Raw genomic sequence first — 23,126 nt, forward strand, 5'->3', positions numbered from 1 at the left:
ATTTCTTTAAGAGCTTTTAAAAGCTGTATTAACGATGTGTTAGTCTGTAAGTTATTGAGGCTGTTATTGACTCTTAAGAGGGAATCTTTCCTTTTTATGTATTATATATCTGGATCTTGTTTTTGCATATTAGTTGCATTCAAAGTATTTTTTATATATTTTTGCACATCTTGCATTACCGGCACAAAAGTCACTTTATATGCTTTTTGGTACAATATCTGGCTGCTTTTTGGGAAGCTTTTTAGAATTTTGTATATTTCTTATGATTGTGGGATCTATTACCAGGGCAGTTCCACTGTACTCTGTGCACAAAACAGTAATTTGGAATCCTATTTTATTTGAATGTTTGTATTTTGAGATTTTATGTGGACCTCCTCGAAATTCCGTACCATACATAAAAATAAACTTGACTACTGGCCATGACCCCCAGGCTTTAACAACGAATCGATCTTGTGCCGGACACAGCTGGGCACTTGTTCTTATTCGGTTCCACTGTCTAAAGTGCACACACTTAACCCAAAAATTCTCCAAGATAGTTGATGAGTTGCAGACAGCACAGCTCTGTCTACATCTACTGCACACTTTCATGATAAGACCCCAGCACGTCAGAATTCTAGGAGAATATCGGCAAACATCTCCATGGTACTTTTGACTACTGCTTTACTAGCTGCAACAAATGAGTGCCCACAAGAGAGTATGCTCCAGTGGGAGAGCTTTCTTGCAAAAACAGCTTTACTCCACGGCCAGAATATTTACCCCCAGGAGCTTCTACCTAGTTAAGGATGATTTACAAACATATGCTGGGATGCAAGTGAATAGGAAAACTGAATTAAACAGAAGCTGGCAGGGGAGGAAAATGATAATCTTTCCCGGAGTTTCACAGCTGTCCAGGAGACCCACGCAGTGCCTGCCGAGTTCAGAAGCTTGGATGCCGCATATTCTTTATGGTAATGTAAGCTAAATATGCAGTTTAAACTCACGCTATTTAAACAGCAGCTAAGTCAGTGCCCTGCATTTGCCAGCTTCTGTATGCATCTCCCGAGACTGAAGTCACTAATCACGGTTCCCGTCCGAATAACTAAAACTTCTTAATTCCTACATTTGGTACTGTTCTTTTATTAGCTTACTGAGCTCACCACTTTCTGTTTAACTAAGTGAAGACAGCATTTAATCAATGTATAATGTGTCTTTATTCCTATTCCTATTTTCTGTATTGTATGAGCAGCTCCTGTTATTCACTTTTCTAAATTGGGCTTTTGCTAAATTCTTGACGCCATTATCTTTTCTTTTATCATTCACTCTTTCTTTTTCTCTGCCCTCTCAGAGCGATGGAAACTAAAATCCCCTTTTCTTTGTCTTCCAAGAAATCTTCTGTAACCAGGCCAAGCATCAAGACTTGCTGCTTATGAATCAATCCTCCATGAGCTCTCGTTCTCTACCCACCCATCCAGGATGGAGGCTCATCTTGCCTCATTACCAGGACCAACTTCACCTTCAAATCTTGGTTGAACTTTCAAATTTAACATTTACTTCTACTGTTGCCTTTACTTTGATGGCACATTAAACTGATAAGAACAGATACTACACTTGATCTTATCCAAAAGTCAGTGAAGTGATTACTTTGATGGCACATCTGTTGAATCTGCCCTTTCAATATGTACCAGACATCTTGAGTGTGAAACTCTTCATGCTAACTTTTACCTTTGACTACGTTTATGACCTTTCCTCTTTTCTGGCGGGATACCTGCCTTTATATGTTAATTCCTTTCTGTATGAATTTCACAAAATGATTATTTCTATTGACACACAGATGTCTTTTTGATACTTCGGTAGTTATTTTCTTTCACTTTTATTTTCACTTTCGTTTTAAAACATTTCACTTGCCCCTCACAATTTGTATTAGTTCACATCCATTTAAACGCCTTTTCGCAATCTATGCTCACTGGGTAATCTCTGTACCCCCGCTCTTCCCAAGCTTTACTCGCTGTGCCTGCTTGGTGTCACCCGGGTTATACACAAAAAACGACAGCCGTTGCCCAAACTTCCCAACTATCCTGACAGCAGCCTATAGGTAGCTTAATAGTGGTTTATTTGACGGCTATGTATTTAAAGAGCTTTAGTGTATGGTTTGTTGCTTCGAATGGATTGTATAGAATCAAAGAGTAGAAATCGGATTTCCAGTGTATTATTATTAGAACCTATACCAAGAGCAAGTCGTACAATATTTGCTGGCCGAATAAAAGGTAGCAACACTGCCCACATAATCTAAAGACGAAATATACTTAAAAATACAGGGCTTCTTGGCTTATACTGGTGAGGATACATGAAAACTTCTGGGAATTCAGGAAAGTAAGTAAAAAGAGAAGTCTCTTTTGATGTTTCTCTTCTGAGGAGATGCAAGGCTTCTAAAAAGTATCTTTTCTCGTGTATATATCATCAATGAACACTGCCCTTCTTCTATTTTCAAAGGGTGAGGTTACGCTTCATGCTTCCGGACCTTGCTCCAATCTAACCTGCCAGACACACTCTTTGAGGTTTTATAGAGAAGGTGCAGTGTGCAGAGGCATTGTGTGTTATAAAGCACAAAAACGAGCAAAATACCGGTATAATGAAATATATTGGTTAAAAGTAATGTCTGTAAAATGTGATATTTTAAGGCCCGGTGGTTGAAAGGTTGAGATGGAAATCCTAGATTATGTGTGCCAGTGAAACTATTATTCCATGAAGTAACCTTAAAACCCACTGCTATTTCAAGGCCTTTGGAATGTCCCCTGACATATATTGTTGTAATTGTTTCGGTAATCTCAGGATTCCGAATGTCCTGCCTCTGCTAGGAAGAGTCTACTAATGGTGTTAGCGATCATGGGTATAAAAGGTAAAGGGTCTGATTTTAAGGATGTCAGTACAAAGATTCTACTAAATAAATTGCAGCTTTAAAACTACAACCAAACGGTGCAATTAACACCGATTTGAAGTTTAGCAAATTATGACTATCAGACCTGCAAAAATCTCTTTGGGCTCCGCATCTGATCGGCCATGATGTATAGACTCGTCCACAGGAATGTTGATGGATCAACCATGTAATATAGGATGACTGATCCACTACCTTGTCTGACAAGAGGGTAAAGGGTAGGTTGTTTGCCAGAATAACTGTAATGTTGATTGTTATTTTATTAATGTATTTACATCTGTTTTTGTAACGCTCTGTGCAACTCCCCGTAGTAGCCCCTACATCTCTAGAGGTACTGGTACAAGAATTAACCAGTGGCGGCTCCTCCACTATGGCGGATCAGCGGCCCCAACCACCAGCAGTAGCAGCTGCAAAACTTGAAAAATAAAACAATAATAAACCATGTTTATTATTGCTTTATTTTTCTTCTACCATGCAGTCTTGGGGGCGGAGCCAGGGGATGACAGGCACTGAGGGGGAGTGAGGGGCACTGTTATCAGTAAGCATGATGGTTTAGCCAGCCATCTCAGGCCGGCCAAACCGTCATGCGCACTGACGCTGTCTCCAACCCGAGCTGTGTTGCAGGGTTGGAGACAGCAGGCACAGGTTCCCATGATCAAGGTAGGCAAATGGTGTACAACTTTTTACGCAAAGGAGACAGGTGGAAACTATTTACTCCATGCGTATTACTTCCATTCACATAGTCTTACTGAGCACCTTCCATACTCACACAACTATTGCGAGTTAAATACCTTTTCTCAGATCCTGGGGACTATGCTGAACAAAAGAGCAAGATGCTCCAAATATTCTCTGTACATGTTCACTCTACTTCTACTTTAATCAAAGTAAAAGTTTGTATCAAGAAACAATTCACTAAAATACAGCCAGTATAGATATGCAAATATTTAAAGTAAACAAAACATCTCCAGCATAATACATAAACCCTGGAAAAAGCTTGAACTGGTTCTAGAACTGCAGAAACTATTTCCAGAGAAACCAATGATATCCTAGAAATGGCACAGAATTATCAGCGACATACTCATCAAAGTTGATAGCTCCAGCAACAGATAACAATGTATGGTACCACCATAAAAAGACATTGTTTGCCTTAGCTTAACCGTATCAATTATATGACCGATATTAAGAGTCCCATTGAGAGAGAAGGTCAGACACAGTCTAAGTCAGATTAATTTGCAAATCTTGTAAAAAATACAAGTACCCAGGAGAAGTGGTAATCCAGATGCCATCCTTGCAAAGAGATCATACTTTTGGATTAAAAGACTGAATTTGCTTTACTTGATGGTTTTGAATGACTAAATTTAAATGCTATGTTTCCTTCAAGGCAATCTTTGTAAGAAATTAGTACATACTCATGATCATATGCAATTTGTTTGAACATCCGCAATCTACTGTGTGTAGGCTCTGTGGTATAGTCTGTATATCTCTATATTGTTTACATATTATCTTACATGGGTAATCATATTGACTTCCTGGGATATTTGTGTTAGATCTATCTAAAACTTTGCATCACATAGTATTGCCTGGGCATAGAGCAGAGATAGTATTGCTTTATTAAAATTGAAAATTAACATTTGAGACTGAACACCCAACAAGGGACTTTTGATTTCCATAGAGAAGAGTACCAGAATTCTATGCAGGTTTTTAATGTTGCAGCACATGACCCTATATCAGTAACATGTATGCTCCTAAACAAGTGCTAAATATGTGAATTCACTGAGTTTGCATCACATAGATGTCCATCTATCTGTAGTCTGCTCAAAGGACATTATGTACAAAACAAAATAAATAAGGAGTGAAGACTAAACATGCAAGATGAGTGCACAGCAGAATCTGCAGTGAGACTTCAGATCTCTTTGCATTATATTTTGTACATACCGTGTGACAGGGGACTGTGCCGTTGCACCCGTGAAGTTAGAAATAAAGCATCTATACATAAACCAATATTAACCGAGGGATAGTAACAGTGCTGTTTGGGGTTCCACAAAATTATTTGTGAGAGTGAACAATTCCGGGGCATATTAACAAGGAACAGGGAAAATGAACGCTAAGGGCGCTTAGCGTTAATTTTTTTACCGCCCGCTATCGCTGGATAATATCGCCTGGTTATCGCGTTATTAACAACGCTAACCGCCTAGGTGATAAAAAATCCAGCGACAGCGGCATTTTGGGAGGCTATCGCTGGTAATGCAGCGATAAAACTACAAGGATAGGGATATCCTTGTTGATAGCCCATGGTGGATTTAGCCATGTAATCCACCTCCCATTGGATTACATGGCTAAATCTGAAAATTAGCAGACGTAAAAAAGCAGCGTTAACCGTGGTTAGCACTGCTTTTTTTGTCTCTAACAGGGTTAGCGTGAATCTTGATAATAGGAGAAATGTCGCTTAGCGACATTTCTCCTATTATTTTGCTCTGGAACGCCCACTTTGCATCTCATTAGAGATGCAAAGGGAAGCGTAGTGAAAAAGGGTGCTGACATGCAACATGTTAGAACCCTGTTGTTGAAAGGGCGATATTTTTATCTCCGCTTCTTTGGCTTTTAAAGCCAAAAAAGCGGAGATAAAGCCCTTGTTAATATGCCCCTACGTGCTTACCACAGTTAGTGAGTTTCAAAACTCCTGTATATACAGAGATATGGCAACTGTTTTTCTTCTCCAACTTTTGAACTGTATTCTCTTGTTGTGTAATTGATTAACACAAAGAAAATAAACCACATTTGATGATAAACAAGATTAAAGGGTCTATTTTAACCTTGGGGATAGCCTCCCTCCACCAAGGTCTGCAGTCTGGCGACAATTAAAAAGCAGGGGTGGAGGGTAAAAGTCCCTTGTGAGCCCTGTGATTCACACAACTCTCCATGAATCCTACAAGTGAGTGGCATTGTCTCAAGACCTTTGACATGCATACCACCATATGCCCATTCAAAGAAAGCACTAGCATATTTCCAGGTATTCTGTCAAAGGCCCCCACATAAACTTATGTGCCATTTTATTCAGGCTTCAGTCAGTCTGAACGTTTGTACACAAAGAATATGTCACTTAGTGGATTTGCAGTACAAGAGACAAATCCTAATGCTTTCAGAAGAAAAGCACATTGGGTCAGTGGTTATTTTTGTGAAATACCATGGCCAGGCCTTAAAAAATCATAACAATTTTACTATACCTGCAGGTCTACTGACTCGAATAATCTGCTCAATCTAACTGTACCATACTTGACCCATAAACTAGTCTCAAATTGTGTGATCCTCTGTAAATATTTTTTCTTTTACAGTCTCGCCTTTTTCTTCATTATCACATGTGAAAGCACCTTCAAATATGTGAGTTCAGCATTTCTGCTGTACATTAAAACTCTTTTGTTTCTCAGTTTAGCCAAAGGTAATATATTACGTTTTTGAAGGACAGATATTATTCCAACTATTCATTTGTGGCATGAGGATATGTTTGAAGTGGCTAGAATTGAAAAAAATTATTTATAAATTAAATGACAATTTACATAATTTTGATCACATTTGGGGCCCTTTATTGGGTTCATGATAATCCGATCTCTAAGTATCCACTTATTATTGATGGATGTATACCGATTTAAAGTTTAATGATTACATAATCTCTTGTTGAGACGATTGATTATTTATTTTTGTACATGCAGTACTTGGAGGATTTTTTTTCTGTTCTTTTTCTGTCATTGCTCTGTTCATACTGATTAACCCTTTTCTCCATGTATAATAAGAATCTATTATATATAGCGTACACATGAACTCTTACTTACCGCTTAGTACACTGATAGCATTTTCATCAGGGCGGGGGCATGAATGTTTCTCAGTTCATGTTTAAGAAATCACTTTCAATAAATATATTACTAAAGAATGATGTGGTAGCACAATGTAATTTACAGACAGCATATTTTCCATTAAAATGGTTGTAAATGTCCCCACTAACATGCAGTTTTAGTGATACAACTGTATCGTTATAAACAATATTGTGTGGAAATTGGTTTCAGCAAAAATGTTTATCATTTGCACATCACCAAGTAAAATGATCTGATTTGTTTTCATCTTATTAAAATCTTTGTTTCCATCATAGAGAGTAACAAACAATGTGCTTTCCTAACTATTGAGATATAGTCTTAAATATTTGTACAGTTCATTTATAAGCTAGCTACATGTTGTGTGTTAGAAAAAACTGACACACTGCAGCCTTTTATTCACACTTAGTTGTATAATTGTCAGACAATTCTCTTTACAAAAGCCTCTAACTTTGCAGTCAGAGTAAAAAAAGTAAACACTAACCTCCAGGATAAAATATGCAGCAAGTTGTAAGAAGGCATAAGTTAACATTTGACCTCTGTCTTTGACTGCATAGCAAATGTGACAAGATGGAAGAATGATTTAAATGCATATTTTATGCTCATTTACTTTCTCAGAGAACAGAGGACCTGTTCTTTGTCAGCTTACCAGATGTGCCAGTAGGCCCTGAAAATAACTTTTCCTGATAAAAATCTGACTTGCCATAGTGGGTGGGTGAGCAGATTTTATAAGTCCTGATGGTTATCTGTTGAATTCACACCTTGAAAATGATTTGTGTGTAGTGCTCTGTACATTATGATCACCATCATCATTTGCCTAAAGGAAAGCCTGCCTTATGCTTGCTCCCCCCCATTTTCTGTGTGCCTTTTCCTTGCTTTTCTCTCGTTTTCACTGGCTTTTCCTAGCTTTTCCCCTGTTTTTTTGAGTGGCTTTGCCTTGCTTTTCTTTTGTTTTCACTGTTTTCTCCTTGTTTTTCTCTCATTGCCACTACTACCTGCTCCCCATTTTTATCCAGCCTACCGTCTAGCCCCGCCCATCACCTCCCAGCACCCCCCTCCTCCCAGTACCTACTTAGGAGGCCACAGCGTGACCCCATTGAGCAGGCCCCAGGCCCACCTTTACCGTGCGGCTACATCGCTCTTGCTTTTTTCCCCATTTTTTGAGTGCCTTCTCTTTGCTTTTCCCTCATTTTCACTGCTTTCTCTTGCTTTTTCCCCGGTCTTTAGACACCCTTCTTCTTGCTTTTTCCTCGTTTCACTGCTTTCTCATTGCTTTTTCCCATTTTTTGAGTGACTTCTCCTCCTTTTCCCTCGTTTTTACTGCTGTCGCCATGCTTATTTCCTGGGTTTTTTAAGTGCCATCTCCTTGCTTTTCCCTCGTTTTTCACTGCTTTTTCCTTCCCCCCCCAGAGACTTCTTGCTTTCCTTCATTTCACTGCTTTCTCCTTGCTTTTTCACCTATTTTTCGAGTGCCTTCTCCCTTTCCCTCATTTTTACTGCTTTCTCCCTGCTTTTCTATCAAGACCTGGCTGTTCGAATGAGGCTCCGGGACGTTCTGAGCTACTGCAAAATGCTTGTGCACATAGTTAAAATCTGCCTAAAAATAGTTCCATTCTCTTAGTGACGATGGTAGTCTAAAGTGTGTTTTTTGATTTGATATTAATTGTTTTAAATAGCTTTTTATTTTGTCTACAATTAGAGTGGTGAGTTAGATGATACTTTATGTTTTAGCTCTTTTTGAAGTTGTAGTATAAAGTCTTCAAGAGACATTGCAGCATTCTGACTGCCTGGGATTTGAATCCTGGGTTAGGTGGTGATTTATTTGAATGCACAGTGCAATTGAAAGGCTTAGTTTTTAATACCATCACAAGTGAAACAGCAGCATGAGCTTTTTGTTGAATGTATTTTTGTAATATTTTGAGCATATGGCATTCACACTTAAGAGGCAACATTTTTTCTTTGCTTTCTTTTTATTTTGTGGCACGTGCTAAAAAAATAAAAAAAGAAAAAATAAACGTTGAACCAGCTTGCTAAGGCCAGATATATTGGCCTTTCCAATGCTTGTAACTAATACCATGGAACAGCTTTAAGTGTTCAGTAAAGATTGTTTAAAAAGCTCATTATGGCCTGGCATTGTAGACAAAGTATTTATAATGACAGTTTCTTTAATGTCATAGGGGTTAATGTCAAGTGATATCACTTGCAATACCGCTTCATTTAACAAACGTCCACAGGCTCTAATGTCTCAAACACAGCCTCTTTTCAGTGCCTGATGTGGAAACTTTAAAAAACACTATTGGACTTCATCTATGTAAGTAACTTGTTATTTTTGGTATAACCTGACTTTTAGCAAAATCAGAAGTCATCCTTAGAATTTAAGTGGTTCCAGTGAATTTTGGATCCAACCCTTTTTATTTCTGGATACATCAATTAATCCATATCTTTTAGGGAATGAGAATTCCAGAAAGTATTTGTACTGAATACAAGCCAGTGTCTGTCAAATACTTTGTTCTTAATAAACTAAATTAATGAGAATACAAATTAAGAAGAAAAAAAATACATTTTACCAGATATTTAATTCCGACATATATAACGAATGCATTTGTCTCAGACAGAATGCCTTCGGAGTGAGTGGCATGAAAACAGTTTTTTTTGTTCAGCACCTAAAGCACCAAGAGCAATTTCATGACTAATCCCTCCACAAGTCGCACTTGATTAAGAGTCACGGGTGCCTGGCCTTCTGTCAGTGATGACCAGCTATGTGTTTAAGTAAATCAGAACTGAACCAATGTCTCTCGACAGCAAACAGTGGCTCCTTTCTATTTGAAAATATTATTAATCAAGGTGTGTAGGAGGTTGGCGATACCAAGTACACAATATGTGTCCCATTGTTTGAAAACGTTGTGAGGACTTCATTAAATTCCTGAACCCCCTCAGACATTTTCCTACAAGAACATTTGTGGATTCCAAAGGATTCAAGAAGATTTATAGTGGATATGTAGGGTGCAGATATAGATATGCATATTACATGAGTGTTAATGAGGCTTCCAGGCTCAAAGAGGAGACGGATTTTGGTCTCAACTGATACACACTCAATATAAAAAGCACTGTCAACTATCTAGTCATACAAGCCCTTTAAGTCCTGAGTAAAATATTTTTAATAAAAGCCTCGTATACAATGCATTTGTGAGTGAAAGATCTTAATGCGTGATGATTCATTGTACTTTTAGTTGTGAAACAGTCCCCATGCACTGCAATGCAAGTACCCCTAAGGAGATGGAGCGATACATTAAATAGCCAATATTACGAGGTGAGAGAGAAATATTCCTCTGAGAAGTGCCATAGATTCCTTATGTATATAAATTAAGAATAACAGGCTCATACAGATAATTAAACCATTCAATTACTAGTTTGTGAGAGAAAAACTGATTGGTTTTTTAAAAGAACCCTCGCCCACCAACAAAGTCGGTGGGAGAGGGTTCCCCACCCATCCAGTCCCTTCTGAAAGAAGGGTGAGGACCCTTCTTTCGGAAGGGACTGGGCACCAATAGCATGGCACTGTACAAGGGACTGGATTGTCCTTATTATCAAAACTGCTAAACGATTATCAGATACCATCCTCATTCAAGAAAAAACTTGAGGAAACCAATAAAGAAATGAATGAGTACAAAGAATACCTGACTCAGTCTAAAATCACGAAATTCCAGAAGGACTTGAAGAGATTTTCCTAGAATAAAACATACCCCTATGCAGACCCTGACTACATCCCAGTAAACAAACAAGATACAAGTTCGGTTTTCTCAGGGGATGACACATCATTTAGCAGTGGATCAGTGTAGGCAGCAACAACTCCAGGCAACGAGGAAGGGATAAGTTCCAACAATTGCCACACCAATAGGAATCGTTTCCCAATCAGGGATAGAGAAGTTTCCCAGCCCCTTTTAATCAACCCAACTGATATTTAATATAAATTGAATATAAATTGATATTTAATATAAATTAAGAATAACAGTAGGCAAGCATTGGCTAATTCTATAGGTCTTTCCTATGTGAGGCTATTGGCTTTGTCAATGTATTTTAGCGATGTTGTACAGCAGCGCGTTTACTGTGCAGCATGGCTGAAAGTAGAAAACAGGGATATAACATAGACAGCTGCATCTTAGCGCTTATTTTTTGTGAGGCAGGAGTGGGCAAGCAACAACACGGAAGGGGGACATGGCAAGCTACAACATGAGATGGGGTTGCCAAGGACAGGGCAAGCAACAAAGGGGGAGAAATGGGGAGACATTGCAGGAGGGGAGTGAGAGGAGGAGAAAGCAACTATGTGGCAAACAACAACAAGCTGAAGGGATGGGGGATGGGGAAAGCAACAAAGCAGGAGGGGCAAGAGGTACAGGGGAAACAACAATGTGGGAGGGGCAAGAGAGAGTGTAAACAATGACAGGGCAAGCAACAATGCGGCAGGGGGTGGAAGGGATTGTGCAATCAACAATATGGGATGGGATGGAGGGGGCAATTAACAACGAGTCAAGCAATGTGGGAGGGGGCAGCAAGAATGGGGCAAGCAACAACGATAGGCAAGCAGTAACGTGGAAGGAGGCAGGTGCAAGCAACATTGTAGAAGGAGGCAAGCAACAACGCAGGGCAGTAGGGAGAGGGCCTGCAACCACATGCACTCTTATTGAGTGGAAGGCCACTGGGTAAGGAAGCAGCACTTGGGCCAAGTTCCATGGTAGGGACAAAAACATGAAGAGAAAATGAAGTTGGCACGCGTTGATCCGAGAGAAGCAAAGAAATTAGAGTGATAATAAAGCAAACCAATGCTAAACAACAGGCCAGCTCTCAGCCCCCAGAAAGTACACAAAAGGTCTTACAAGGGATATCGCATGCACTGTCTCAGGCTAGACCCAACGAAGCAAATGAATAACATGGTTTGGTAAGAAACAGTACAGACAATACACCAGTAAAGCTAGAAAACTGTGAAGGATCTCTGTGCTAATATATGTAAGGAAAACAGAAAACAGCAGACTAGGTAGGCCATTGAGTCTTATGCCATTCTCAGGCACAAAGTTGCTATGCTTTGCAAATCACTGCATGTGTACTTGCTGTATGCACACAAAGGCTAGCATGCTGCCTTTGTTGCGCCCCCGGCAAAGTGTGGCAGCGCACTGTTGGAGTAATTATGAGGGGACAGCAAAAAGGCCTCAAGTGCACTCTGCTGAATGTTTAATTCAAAACCAAACAGTATATTCAATTAAAGATTAACCTCAATGTCTCTAATTGCAATATGCTGAAATTAAGCCAGGATTGAGTTATTTAACAGCCATTGGTTTTCTGCCGGGCTCCATGACTACTTCATCGACAGATAATGAATTACTCCACGGCCATTATTTATTACACTGATGTCACCTAATTAATGAGAAAAGATTTTGAAGTAACACCAAAGGGCAGCATTCAAAGGAAGGGCTGTGTTAACATGCACGGGCAGGACATCACCTTTAGTCGCTTGCTAATAACAAGTGCGTTTCGTGCTGTTCGTACAGCTTGATAGCCTCACTCAGAGCACTTTAATTTATAGCTTGCAAAGCACATAGATCTGCATTTTTTAATAGAAGCACTCCCGGGCTCCAGCAGGGGAGGGGAAGAGGGCACTAAAAGCAGACTGAAATTAAATGAGCAACAAAAAGTCAATTTCTTGCTCTCATTTAGAAAATCTCAGCGTCGGTTCAGGCATTAAAATTTGATTTCAAAGGAAGCTCGGAAGAGTCTCCGCTCTTTGTTCTGCCTCGGGTACAAGAGCGGCGCATGCTGGCAAACAGAAGCAAAGGCAGCCAAGCTGCGGGAGAAGCGCAGCTCGCGCAGTTACTTACGTTGACATCCTCTGTGCCAGAAATATCCCTTCAGACAATCATCACATTTAGGCCCTGTCGCTCCCTCCTTACACTCACACCATCCTGTGTCCTTACAGCGGTCATGGGCTGAGCCATAAATGTTACAATGACACTCTGTAGAAATAAGACAAGAGGGATGCATTTGGGTTGAAAAAGACAAGAAATGCATGCAGCTACGGCTGGTGTGGTGTCGAAAAAGAAGCACAAGGTGGCGCTAGTTGAGAAAGTTGATGGGCGCATGCGCACTAGTTAATTTGAGGAAAACTATCCCATGGACTTCGAAATTTGACAAAACCATGGAGAACGTATTTGTAGTAGTCAGAGGAAGACTGTGTTTCGGTGAAGGCAGACTGCGTGGGGGCCGCCTGGCTCGTTAAGTGGACCTGGTACCATTGATTAATTTACCTGCATTTCCTCAGTAACACAATTTGAAATAATTGTAATACACGAGAGGAAATCAACAGAAGCAGAGAGCATACACATTACCGTATTTGTCCACAAGGCTAAGTGATCCTAATGGAGCTGCAGTACTGGCGGCCATTTTCCGTTAGTTTAATGAAGACTGTGAAAGCTTTGTAAAGCGCAGTCGAATCAATATACCATCATTCGCTGTAAAACTTGTTCTAAATTATTAAAATATGTTTGTCTACAACATTAAACATTTTGGGTAGTGCTGATTTTTTTATGTTTTTTATGTTTTTATGTTACAGAGAAGTATAAATGAGGTTCAGGCGAGCCAAAAAAATCCCTCTTTTGTTTCAGTTTTACCCATGGCAGAGTCGGGCTACCCCTGGAAGTGATGAAAAAATCGCAGGGTTTGTTTGTTTTTAAGTGAAAATCGGATGTGGCTTGCTTGAAATCATTATGGAACCCTGTTTTTTGCATTCATGCTCCCTTTTGTGCCGCCTCTCTGAGTATCTGGATTTGCAGCCGACGGTTGACATGGTGCAAAGAGAGAGGGGAAGAGGTTACTTTGGCAAACACAACAATAAGTCAGTCAATTAGCGAATGATGTTAATTAATGAAGTCGGAGGCCCACATGCTAAAATACATGTTGGAAAGTTGAGCAGCAGGACGCCTCCGTGGGCGACGTGGAAAAAAGCTGGCAGGGCTGATGCTAATCAGGCTTTCAGAAGCCTGAACTGAGGAAAATAAGTCTGGAGTCAACGTATGCAGCCAGGAAACGACATACCTACGTCATTTAAGAAAACAAAACAAACCTAGTCGTAATGAGCGGGATATAATTCAAAAATGAAATGGTTAGGCTTCTGTGCAAACAACAGATCAGGCCGACAAACATATGGAAAGTAGAAAATACAAATTTTTGTGCACTGCCACATTAATATTTCATCAAAGTCCCTGCAAGGCCTGTTTATCAAAGTGGTGCTGACATAAATTAACTGGTGCGACAAGAAAAAACCTTCTGAAGATGCAGTAATTAAAATGTGAAGATCCCTTCAATCATCTGTGGAAGAGCAATGTTCCCACCGCCACTGCTCCCACCACAGGTCAAAGGTGTTGGTGCAATGAAATTGAACATACCATGCATTTCACATAATATTACTAGGGATCTGCACGGCTATTAGTGCGCGCGGGTGGGTGGCGCGGCGGCTGGACAAATCACGCGCTGATGGGAAATGTTGCTGGAGTGAACCAGTTTTTCCCATACTAGCAAGGCTTTCTTTGTGACACCGTGACATCCAAGCATTTTAATTGCATGCAATCGCCGTGTCATTAAAAAAACAGCGATGCACCTTGGGAGCATTCGGTTTGGTTACTGTAGTCTGGGATTAATGACTAGGAAACGTTCTCCACTGTAAACAGGCAACAAGGAAATTATTATTTTTGCTGCTATTAATAATGTCAAGCATGACCCCAGAGGGCATTCTCAAGCCATTAATGACTGAGTGATTTCACCTCCGCCCGCATCCCCTCCTCTTCTATCATTATAAATGGAGAGTGAATACACATTTCTCTCCCCTCCAGGCATGGTTGCAGTATTTGGAAATAAATGGAGAGAAAGGCCTCTTCCATTGTATACATAAACAAGCTGTACCTTTACTCTCCACAAATAGGCTGCTGCATAGTCAATGGCTAGTTACTTATAAAATACAGGCTGACCCCTTCACACCTCCCACAGGGCAACACAGATTGTGTGCACTGCATGACATCTGCAGGAAAGGGTCTTGCTCGTGGAACGCTCATCAGCGGTCCTTGCAATTGGGAGCAGAGTTATTTTCTGGAAATTGCTGCACTGCCCATAAATGAAGCCACCGGTGAAGCAAGCGAGTTTTCATTTGATTGTAATAACCATAAGCTATAACCAACCAAAACATATCACTGTAAGAGGGACGATTATTTATTTTCAACCCATTTGTTTCCCTTATCGTTTGCCTTACTGGTAATCACAGAATTTCCTGAGTGCATTTCTCCTTCAATGCAAGCATGCAGTCTGCATTAGAAGCAACACCAATGCGCCAATCGTGCGCTTACATATGCCATTAACTTCAACTGTTGTCCACGGTTTCTGAATTGTCGTAAATGTAATTCCAAAGATAAGGGCTGACAACTGCCAAAGAGCATTCAGCTCCTTCCCCCTTTCGAAATGCCTCAACTGGTAGTAGGAGACACACCATAGATATATATATATATATATATATATATATATATATATATATATATATATATATATATATATATATATATATATATATATATATATATATATATATATATATATATATACATACATACATATCCATCCCCCTTATCAGTTTAGCATAGAAAAGAGGGAAAATTACCGCACCTCGTTCCAATATTTATACCCAGGTCAAATTGTCAGTGAGAACAATTCGAGTAAAATTTGTACACATATCGAGGTGCACTTGCAGTTCCAGAACCCTACTACCCATGGTAGCCCCTGTACATTAGAAAAGCTAATGTAAATCATATAAACATTTCACGGAAATGTGGAAATATGGATTTTTCTGATCAGTTATGTCCCCTATCTTGGACCCCAACGGTTCCATGTATGAATCACAAATACATGTATGTTCTCTCCAGTTCCAGTTATGAAGACGCAAACACATGTGCGTCCACCGTCAACATGTCCTCTGTCAGATCCGCCATGAATAGGCCGGATATTCCATTCCTAAGTATGAAAGGCCACCGGCTTTATATGGTTCACTTATGCCATTTTACAGTCCAGGCAAGTAGGCCCTGATTCTGTCATCAAACTCTTCTTGCCTTCTGCCTCTGAAAGCTCCAGTCTGAGCCTGCATCTGTGACCATGAACTTCTCTGCGCGGCTCACGAAGCCTGACATCAGCCTATTCTCTGCCAAGAACTGTATTTCACCTTCGAAATTATCTGCTCCGTTCTCTGCCCGATGCATTCCTGTCTAGCAGTTTAAGTAAACATTCTTCCAGCTACCGAGCCAAGGCTCGGCTTCTCTGTCTTTATGAAAGTAATTCATAGCCCTATTGCTATGGAAGATGTCCGCCCTCGCATCTAGTGTAGACACTTAGACGCTTGTACACGCACTAATGGTCAGTATAGTCAGTATAGAATAAGATTCTACTCGAAGAGTCCTTCCTTTGTGGATAACATAGTTCTTTAAACATAGGATGTTAGATATGATTTGGGATTAGGTTGACTTGACCCTCCAGACTTCTGTCGCCACATGTAGAGCTAAATGTCAAGTCCCCTTCACCCCCTAGTTGCACGTCAATCACACGTCATGCTGCTGCGCGCGCATCTATGCCAAGTATAATCTTATAGATCCACCTATATATGACGTCATAACCAATTATGTTCCTTTTTACTCCTCATTACGCCCATTTTCGGTTACGCATGTGAATTATTATCACCACTATCAATTGTTACGCCTCTTGTATTTGCTCCACTGTAATGCCTATTGTATAAAAGTAATTGATTGTCAATAATGTATGTACTTCACTTCCTGAACCTTCGTGGTGACGGAACTTGGAGCAACCGATTATAATCAACCATTGGAATAAAGCCCATTCCGAACCTCTAATACCACGGATTCTGCCTCTTATTTACTGAGCTGTTTTATTATGTTTCTGTATCAAATTAAGTCCCGGTAATTAAATTATTTACCACAGAACTGCACCCAGCACCCTCTTGAGCAGTAGTTTAATCCACAACAGTATTAGATATTAGTAAACACAAGCACACATCTAGTATAGATCATATGATCTTGTAAAGGAACATGCAGAAATGTCTTCGCAAAAAATAGTTACGTCCAGTTTCTGGTCCAAGTTTTCAAAGTTGATTTATTCTGTGGAACAACACTTCCAGCAAAACATCAGCCAACACGTGTTTTGTCTCTTTAGACTTTTTCAAGGCATATAGGTGTTACTGATCCTGATGTTTTATAATCCTTTACCAAAATCGTCGCACAAGGTTCTTCCAATAAAATTCCAAAAGGTCAAAAATGCCCCCTGCTTTTTGAGCACCCGGACTTGTGCGGCAACTTATTTATGAAAGTGACACTTTGTCTAGCAAATTTTAAGGGAATTTTGTGATGTATATATGTCTGTTAGTTTCGAAAAAAACGTTCACAGCATATGGACTTTGCACCATTTTGTAAATTTGGCTGGAAGTGAGTGGGCCGTTCAATGGATCATTGAACAGTAAACAAACACTCTACTAGAAAACAAATATAAAGGGTAATGTGGGGGCTGAAAAAACAGAAGTAGGGTTTACAAAACACTGATGTCACTCAGTAGCAGCTTACAAACAATTAGAGATCGTAATCAGTAGTGGTCCGCTACTAGTTCGGCATACTGCACTAATGAATTAGAATTAATTACTGATCGCATTCACTAATGGTCTATGATCCATGCTATATAAATACCATTTTTGCTGCACATCTCAGATTTGGGAATAGGTTGTGACGTTATAAAAATGTTTAAAAAGAGAAATACCCATACTACCATAAAAGGTAAGCTGGTCAAGAGGACTGAGCACAGACAACTGTGTGTAGTAGGAGTTGGGCCAAACAACAAAGAAAAATTACCCTACACCAGTACAAAGTTGCTGGAACCAGTGCAAAAGTGTGTAGCACAGGTGTGTTTTCTTGTGTTTTGGACCAACAGACTCACACCTGCCAATCTTGAAAGAATGTTTGTAGTCTGGAAGAGTGGGTGGAGCCTTGTGGGGGATGGGGCCCATCACTACCTCAGGAGCACTAGATCACAAGATTATTGAGAAGGGGTGGGGTTTGGTGCTGGACCCGCTTTAGCAACTAGATGTGAGCAAACCAGAGAATTCATGGAGTGAGCTGATCTAGAGTCCAACTTATCTCTACCAGTCGAGTCAGCAAAATAAACAAATACATAAGCAATGTACTTGTGTGTTTTTTACATTTATGTTGTGCTAAATAAGAGTTAAATTTAGTAAGTGGTCATTAAAATCGAGGGTTTAAATGTTTGTTTACTGAGTATTTGTGTTTCAGATTTCACTTTTCAGACCTAAGAGAGTTGGGGTCGAGAGCTGGTTAAAAATTCAAAGAGCCCTTCATTGACAGTGGTCTCTAATCACCAAGATAACTTAAGGCCTCATGTACTAACAGCGTTAGCATTCACAAACCCTCGGATTCAGTAATCAGAGAGTGTACACATACTAAAACCATTTTCAAAAGGTGCAAAGCTCATTTAATGATGTGGAAAAGGTTTTCCAAATTGTTAAAAGGGTTTAGGAAGCCATTATAAATCAGTATTTGGAAGGGGTGCGTTAATGGCGTCCCTTCCAAATACTGATTCCTTGTGATATGTATTAATGATTTGCAGATGAAATCCGGTATCAAAACATTAATATTTTACCACCACCTCAAAGGAGGTGCTAACCCATCCGCTAATGGGAAGAGTTCCCATGGGATCTATTCCCCTTTGTGAATGTTTAGGAAAACTATTTTTAGGGGTAAGCAGTGATCCACTGAACCACTGGTTACTAATAAAACATGTTTGTGCAAAATGTCATTTTTGTTTTTAAATGGATCCTGTTTTCCATTTAGAAAAATCTGCTGCATTTAAAAAACAGAAATACTTTATTGAAAAGCAGTCACATACATGGTGGTCTGCTGACCTCAGCTGCCCATCATGCCTGTCACCATAACAAATCGTAGTGGGTCGCAATGTGCGATCTTCCTCATTAATATTTATGAGTGAGGTCGAATTGTGACCCACTATGATTCTGCATTTTTGAAGCAGCCTGTAGGTACATAGGTCAGTTCGCAAAATACAAATGCATTCGGTAAAAGTTGGTATACAAATTTGAACCACTTTTATTGAATGCATTTTTAGTGCACGAGGCCGTTTTTGAGCTAAGCTCACATTGCTGACAGCTGTTGTAATGTGGAAGTCAAAAGTGAAATTGTCGACAAAAGTGACCACTAATGTCAATACACGGAGTACCATTGTTGCTGGTTAGCACACAGAAACAGCCACGTTCCATGCTATAATAAAAACAAGCTAAAATCAGCTGCTGACAGTAGAGCAGAACAACAAAATATGAAATTACTGGAGCTGTGAAAAGATGGAGAGGGAGACACTTGGAATTATGATGCCTCTGCCCTCCCTGATGTCTTTTCTAGAACATAGTCTTGACCAGGGTCTGGCTGGACTAAGATGTTTTTTTCATTGCTGCAAGCTGACCATATTTGCCTTTGAAAGCACAGTGCTTATCTTGTTCCATCCCTTCCTTGAATATCCCCGCATCCCCCCACCCCTTCCTTCTTCCTCTCACCCCTCTCCTCGAATTAGCAGCTGAATAGGTGATTCAGGTGGGGTGTGTGGTCTGGAATAGTCGGGCTTGCCACACTTGTAGGGGTGCGATGGATAGGTGTTATGTTGGTACTGTGACTGCTTCCGAGAAGGACCCTGGCACTTTATTATGTTTACATATTAAGCACTGCCATGCAGCATAGCACTTCCCTGGGTGACTGTGAGGAGAGCTCCAAAACTTCGTGACACCGGATGGCCCCGTGGAAGGTATGAGTGTCTAAGAGGTTCCTACTAATGCTATTTGAAACTCAACGAGTGATAAGGAGTGAAGCCGCTGTAATTGCAACGTGTTTAAATAAATATCCCATTCTACTATAATTTTTGGGACCAGTCTAAAACTCTCTTGCGTAAATGTCCTAGTTTCTGTGTTCACAACACACAGCCATTAGACTGCGGTTGTTCTATTCCAGAGCACAGCAATTGGCAGAAATGTTAATTCTATTTAACAGGATGCTATTAGATCACGAGTTCCTCGTTGGCACTCTGAGGTTCACATTATCTCAGCCTAATTAATTTCACAGTAAATCGGGCATTTTAGTTTAATCGGTGCCAAACAGAGCAAAACACGAGTCAGAGAGAAAGAGGCGTGCATGTGTTTTTCAGTGGCGGTGAGTGTTGTGATTGTCTGTGAGCAGTGTGTGCCAAACGTGCAGCTCTGTGTCCAATGCATGTATTCCTGTGTTCGGTTTAACACTGTGCCATTGTGTATTTTGTACAAGCGCGTCTTTCTGGTTTGCACATTTGGTAATCAGTGGCTTAACCCAAACTGACGTGGCCCCCCTTCAAAATGTGATGAGATGGCCGTCGTCTCCCAGATCGCACAGATAATAATTGATCTTGGGCTCATTAGGGGCCCACTGAAGGGCTGGGGCCCCTCTCTGCTGCAGATGGCCTGCTTGGGAAAGCAGAGTGACTTTCCTGCATGTTTTCCTGTTTCTTAGTCCATGCAATTGCACACATTCTGCAAGGCAAGCAATGGTATTGCTTTGGGAGGGGAGGGAACCACTCTAAAACAAGGAAACCTAGGGCCCCCTCACATTTTGGGGGCTGCAGGGGCCTCAGTTATTCCCCTGTTGGTAATGTGTACTGATTGGATGTGCTTGTCTTAAAGTCCTCTATCTCATCAATGGTTATTTCATCTTCCACACAATATGTTAAAAGCATCTCATACATATGAATGTATGTGGTTATGTTTCTACGCAAGACACTACCACCTGCAGAATTGTTTGGGCTTACCTTTCAGTGTACATCGTTACTCTTCACCCTGTTCTTAGACACATGATACAAGACTACAAGTACCTCATAACAATCATGTAAACTATATGTGCTCTAATTTGCCACTTACTAGCAGAATTCCTGGGCAGGAAGGTAACCTCATGACCAAACTGATTTCTATCTAAGGCTGGATACCAGCCAGATGGTAAAATAAGAAGTCCATAATTCTAGCTTCTTGGAGCTTCTTCATTGTTCATAATATTTTGCTTCTCTTCTTCTGTGATGCTACTTGCGAGCTTAACGGTGAACTGCGCCCAAGGTGCTTTTTGAAGGGCCTTTCATGACACTCCAAAACAACGCTGTGGTGCCCAACCTTTCCACCAGCTTATGCAGTCACACACCTTCCAGTGGGAGGTTCTTCCAAGATGAGGGAAAGAATTTAATGGCACATATATTTTAAGCAAACTGGATCACAACAACACACTAAGGGGTCAATTCCGACAGCCGCAGTCCATGCAGGTAACTGCGGTGGAGTGGTGTGGCTGCTTGCTGGGAGGATTTGGAGGGACAATGCAGAGGGTAAGTAAGTAAATAATACATTTTCCCTCGGCATTGTCCCGCAAAATCCCCCCACCACACGGCCCCACCGCCCAACTGCTGTTACCTGCATGGACCGTGGCTGGATTCCGATGTCATTCGGAAAGCAGTCCTACCGAATCGGTCCCGGAATGCTTTCCGGACGACTCAGATCGGGGGAGTCTGACCGAGCGATTTGGATGTATCCGGATGCTTCCAGGTACGATTTGGCCAGACTCCCATTGACTTCAATGGGAGCCTGTGTTCCGAACGCGAACACAGGCTCCCCATTGAAGAAAGGGGTGGCTGTGGAAAACCTTGCAACCTGTGGCGAGCACCCCAAGGTGCCTGCCACACTGTGCATGGTTGGAAACGGGGGTCCCTAGGGTATCCCCACGGGTCCTATTCAGAAGGCCCCGGGTGAGGGGGGGCCTGCTATGAGCCCCAAAGACAGATTCCGGCATCCGATTAGTTCCGGAGACATCGGAACGGCTGTCCAAATTGGTCATCGTACTCGCTCACTCGGAAACAGAGTCCATAGAGCTGTACGATTTGGCTCCAAAAGACGCAACCTGTCCGAATGCCTTTCGGAACCGATTCGGACAGACCTACCGGTTTTCGGGCATCGTAATCGGTCGTTTCGAACTGTGTACGTTTCGGTCGGCAACAAGGGTTCCGGATCGGATTCAGCAAACCTGAACCCGATTCGTAGCCCTTCCGAATGACATCGATTTCGACCCCTACGTATGGATCTTCCTGATAGTTGTAGACTCTTGTAGTCAAAGATCCTGTTATCTGTAACATCTGCTGATGAAATTCCAACAATGGTGTTTAATGCTGGATTGAGTTCCAGATTGCCAAGATATTCATCTCTGATGTCTTTTGTTGAGTTTTATGAAGCAACAGTTAATACTACTTCCAAATTCTGTGAGCAAAGGTTTGAAACCTATCCATGAATGAAAAAAATGTCTGTGGGAGTACATTTAGGTTGTCAGTTATAGTTTGGTGGATGCCCACACTCGAGATTCATCTGCCCCATTGGAGGTAGGGAATCAGAGGTTTTCTGATACTAAAGCCTCACGGGCTCATCTTCGAAAACCTCTGGTCTGGTCCATCTACTGTTGGCCTGTCAGGTCACAGTGAGGGCCACCACCATGTTTAGGGCAGGGCAATCTTCACTATGTGTCCCTGTCCAGGACCTCGGTGTGAAGGATGGAGTTCCCAAGGCAGGAAAATCAATTAATGATGCCAATGTGCAGGGAGAAATCTTCCTGTGAGTCAGGGGTATTGTTTTTTTTGTTGTGCAAAGTTCTCGACTTCAGTGCATCAGCCACTCTGGTGACTGCACCCAAGTCTTTAGAGCTCCCCAGCTGGTAGACAGGGATATCTATCTTTGGTAGGTGGGTTTCTACCAGAGGAGTACAGGGCCTAGCCTCTGCTGACTTGGGGGCCTTGTGGGCTGCTCACCTAAATGAGCCTCTTAATATCCTGGTTTAACACCACTGTTACAATGAGGCCCTCTATTTCAGAAGAGCATGATAGCCTCAACCTAAAGGTAAATGGTCCAACAATAGGGTCCATCATCCCCACCCACTATTTTCACCGGGTGGACGCCGGCCCTCCTCCCCCCCCCAGCTAAGAAGCCGGGCCCAATGAAGTAAGCAGAACCTGTCCTGGTGTAATTTTCCAAAGCTGGGAAACATTCAGCAGTGCCTGCACTGTTGACAGCTACAACGTGCAGGCGGTGGAGTGGCATTTCCCCCCCCCTCCAGTTGTGACCAATTCAAAGGCTGAATTAAAGACCATCAGCTCCCCTTTTGTGCGGGTACAATCCTGTCTGGAAGTCATCTGGTGCCTCACAC

At 41.2% G+C, this 23,126-nt stretch overlaps 1 protein-coding gene across 3 annotated transcripts in view; it reads right to left on the minus strand.

Annotated features, from left to right (window-relative positions):
* Window positions 1-23,126, minus strand: part of NTNG1 (netrin G1) — an 800,162-nt gene that overhangs the window by 115,100 nt on the left and 661,936 nt on the right. Inside the window, exon 7 of one of the 3 annotated variants that reach the window (XM_085602244.1) lies at window positions 12,645-12,779. The exons of the other annotated variants lie outside the window; for them this stretch is intronic. Coding sequence (XP_085458370.1) covers window positions 12,645-12,779 — 135 coding nt within the window. The remainder of the gene's footprint in view (window positions 1-12,644; window positions 12,780-23,126) is intronic. 3 annotated transcript variants of the gene reach the window in all.

The sequence above is a fragment of the Triturus cristatus genome, chromosome 4_2 (genome assembly GCF_964204655.1).
Source record: "Triturus cristatus chromosome 4_2, aTriCri1.1, whole genome shotgun sequence".
NCBI classification, from domain to species: domain Eukaryota; kingdom Metazoa; phylum Chordata; class Amphibia; order Caudata; family Salamandridae; genus Triturus; species Triturus cristatus.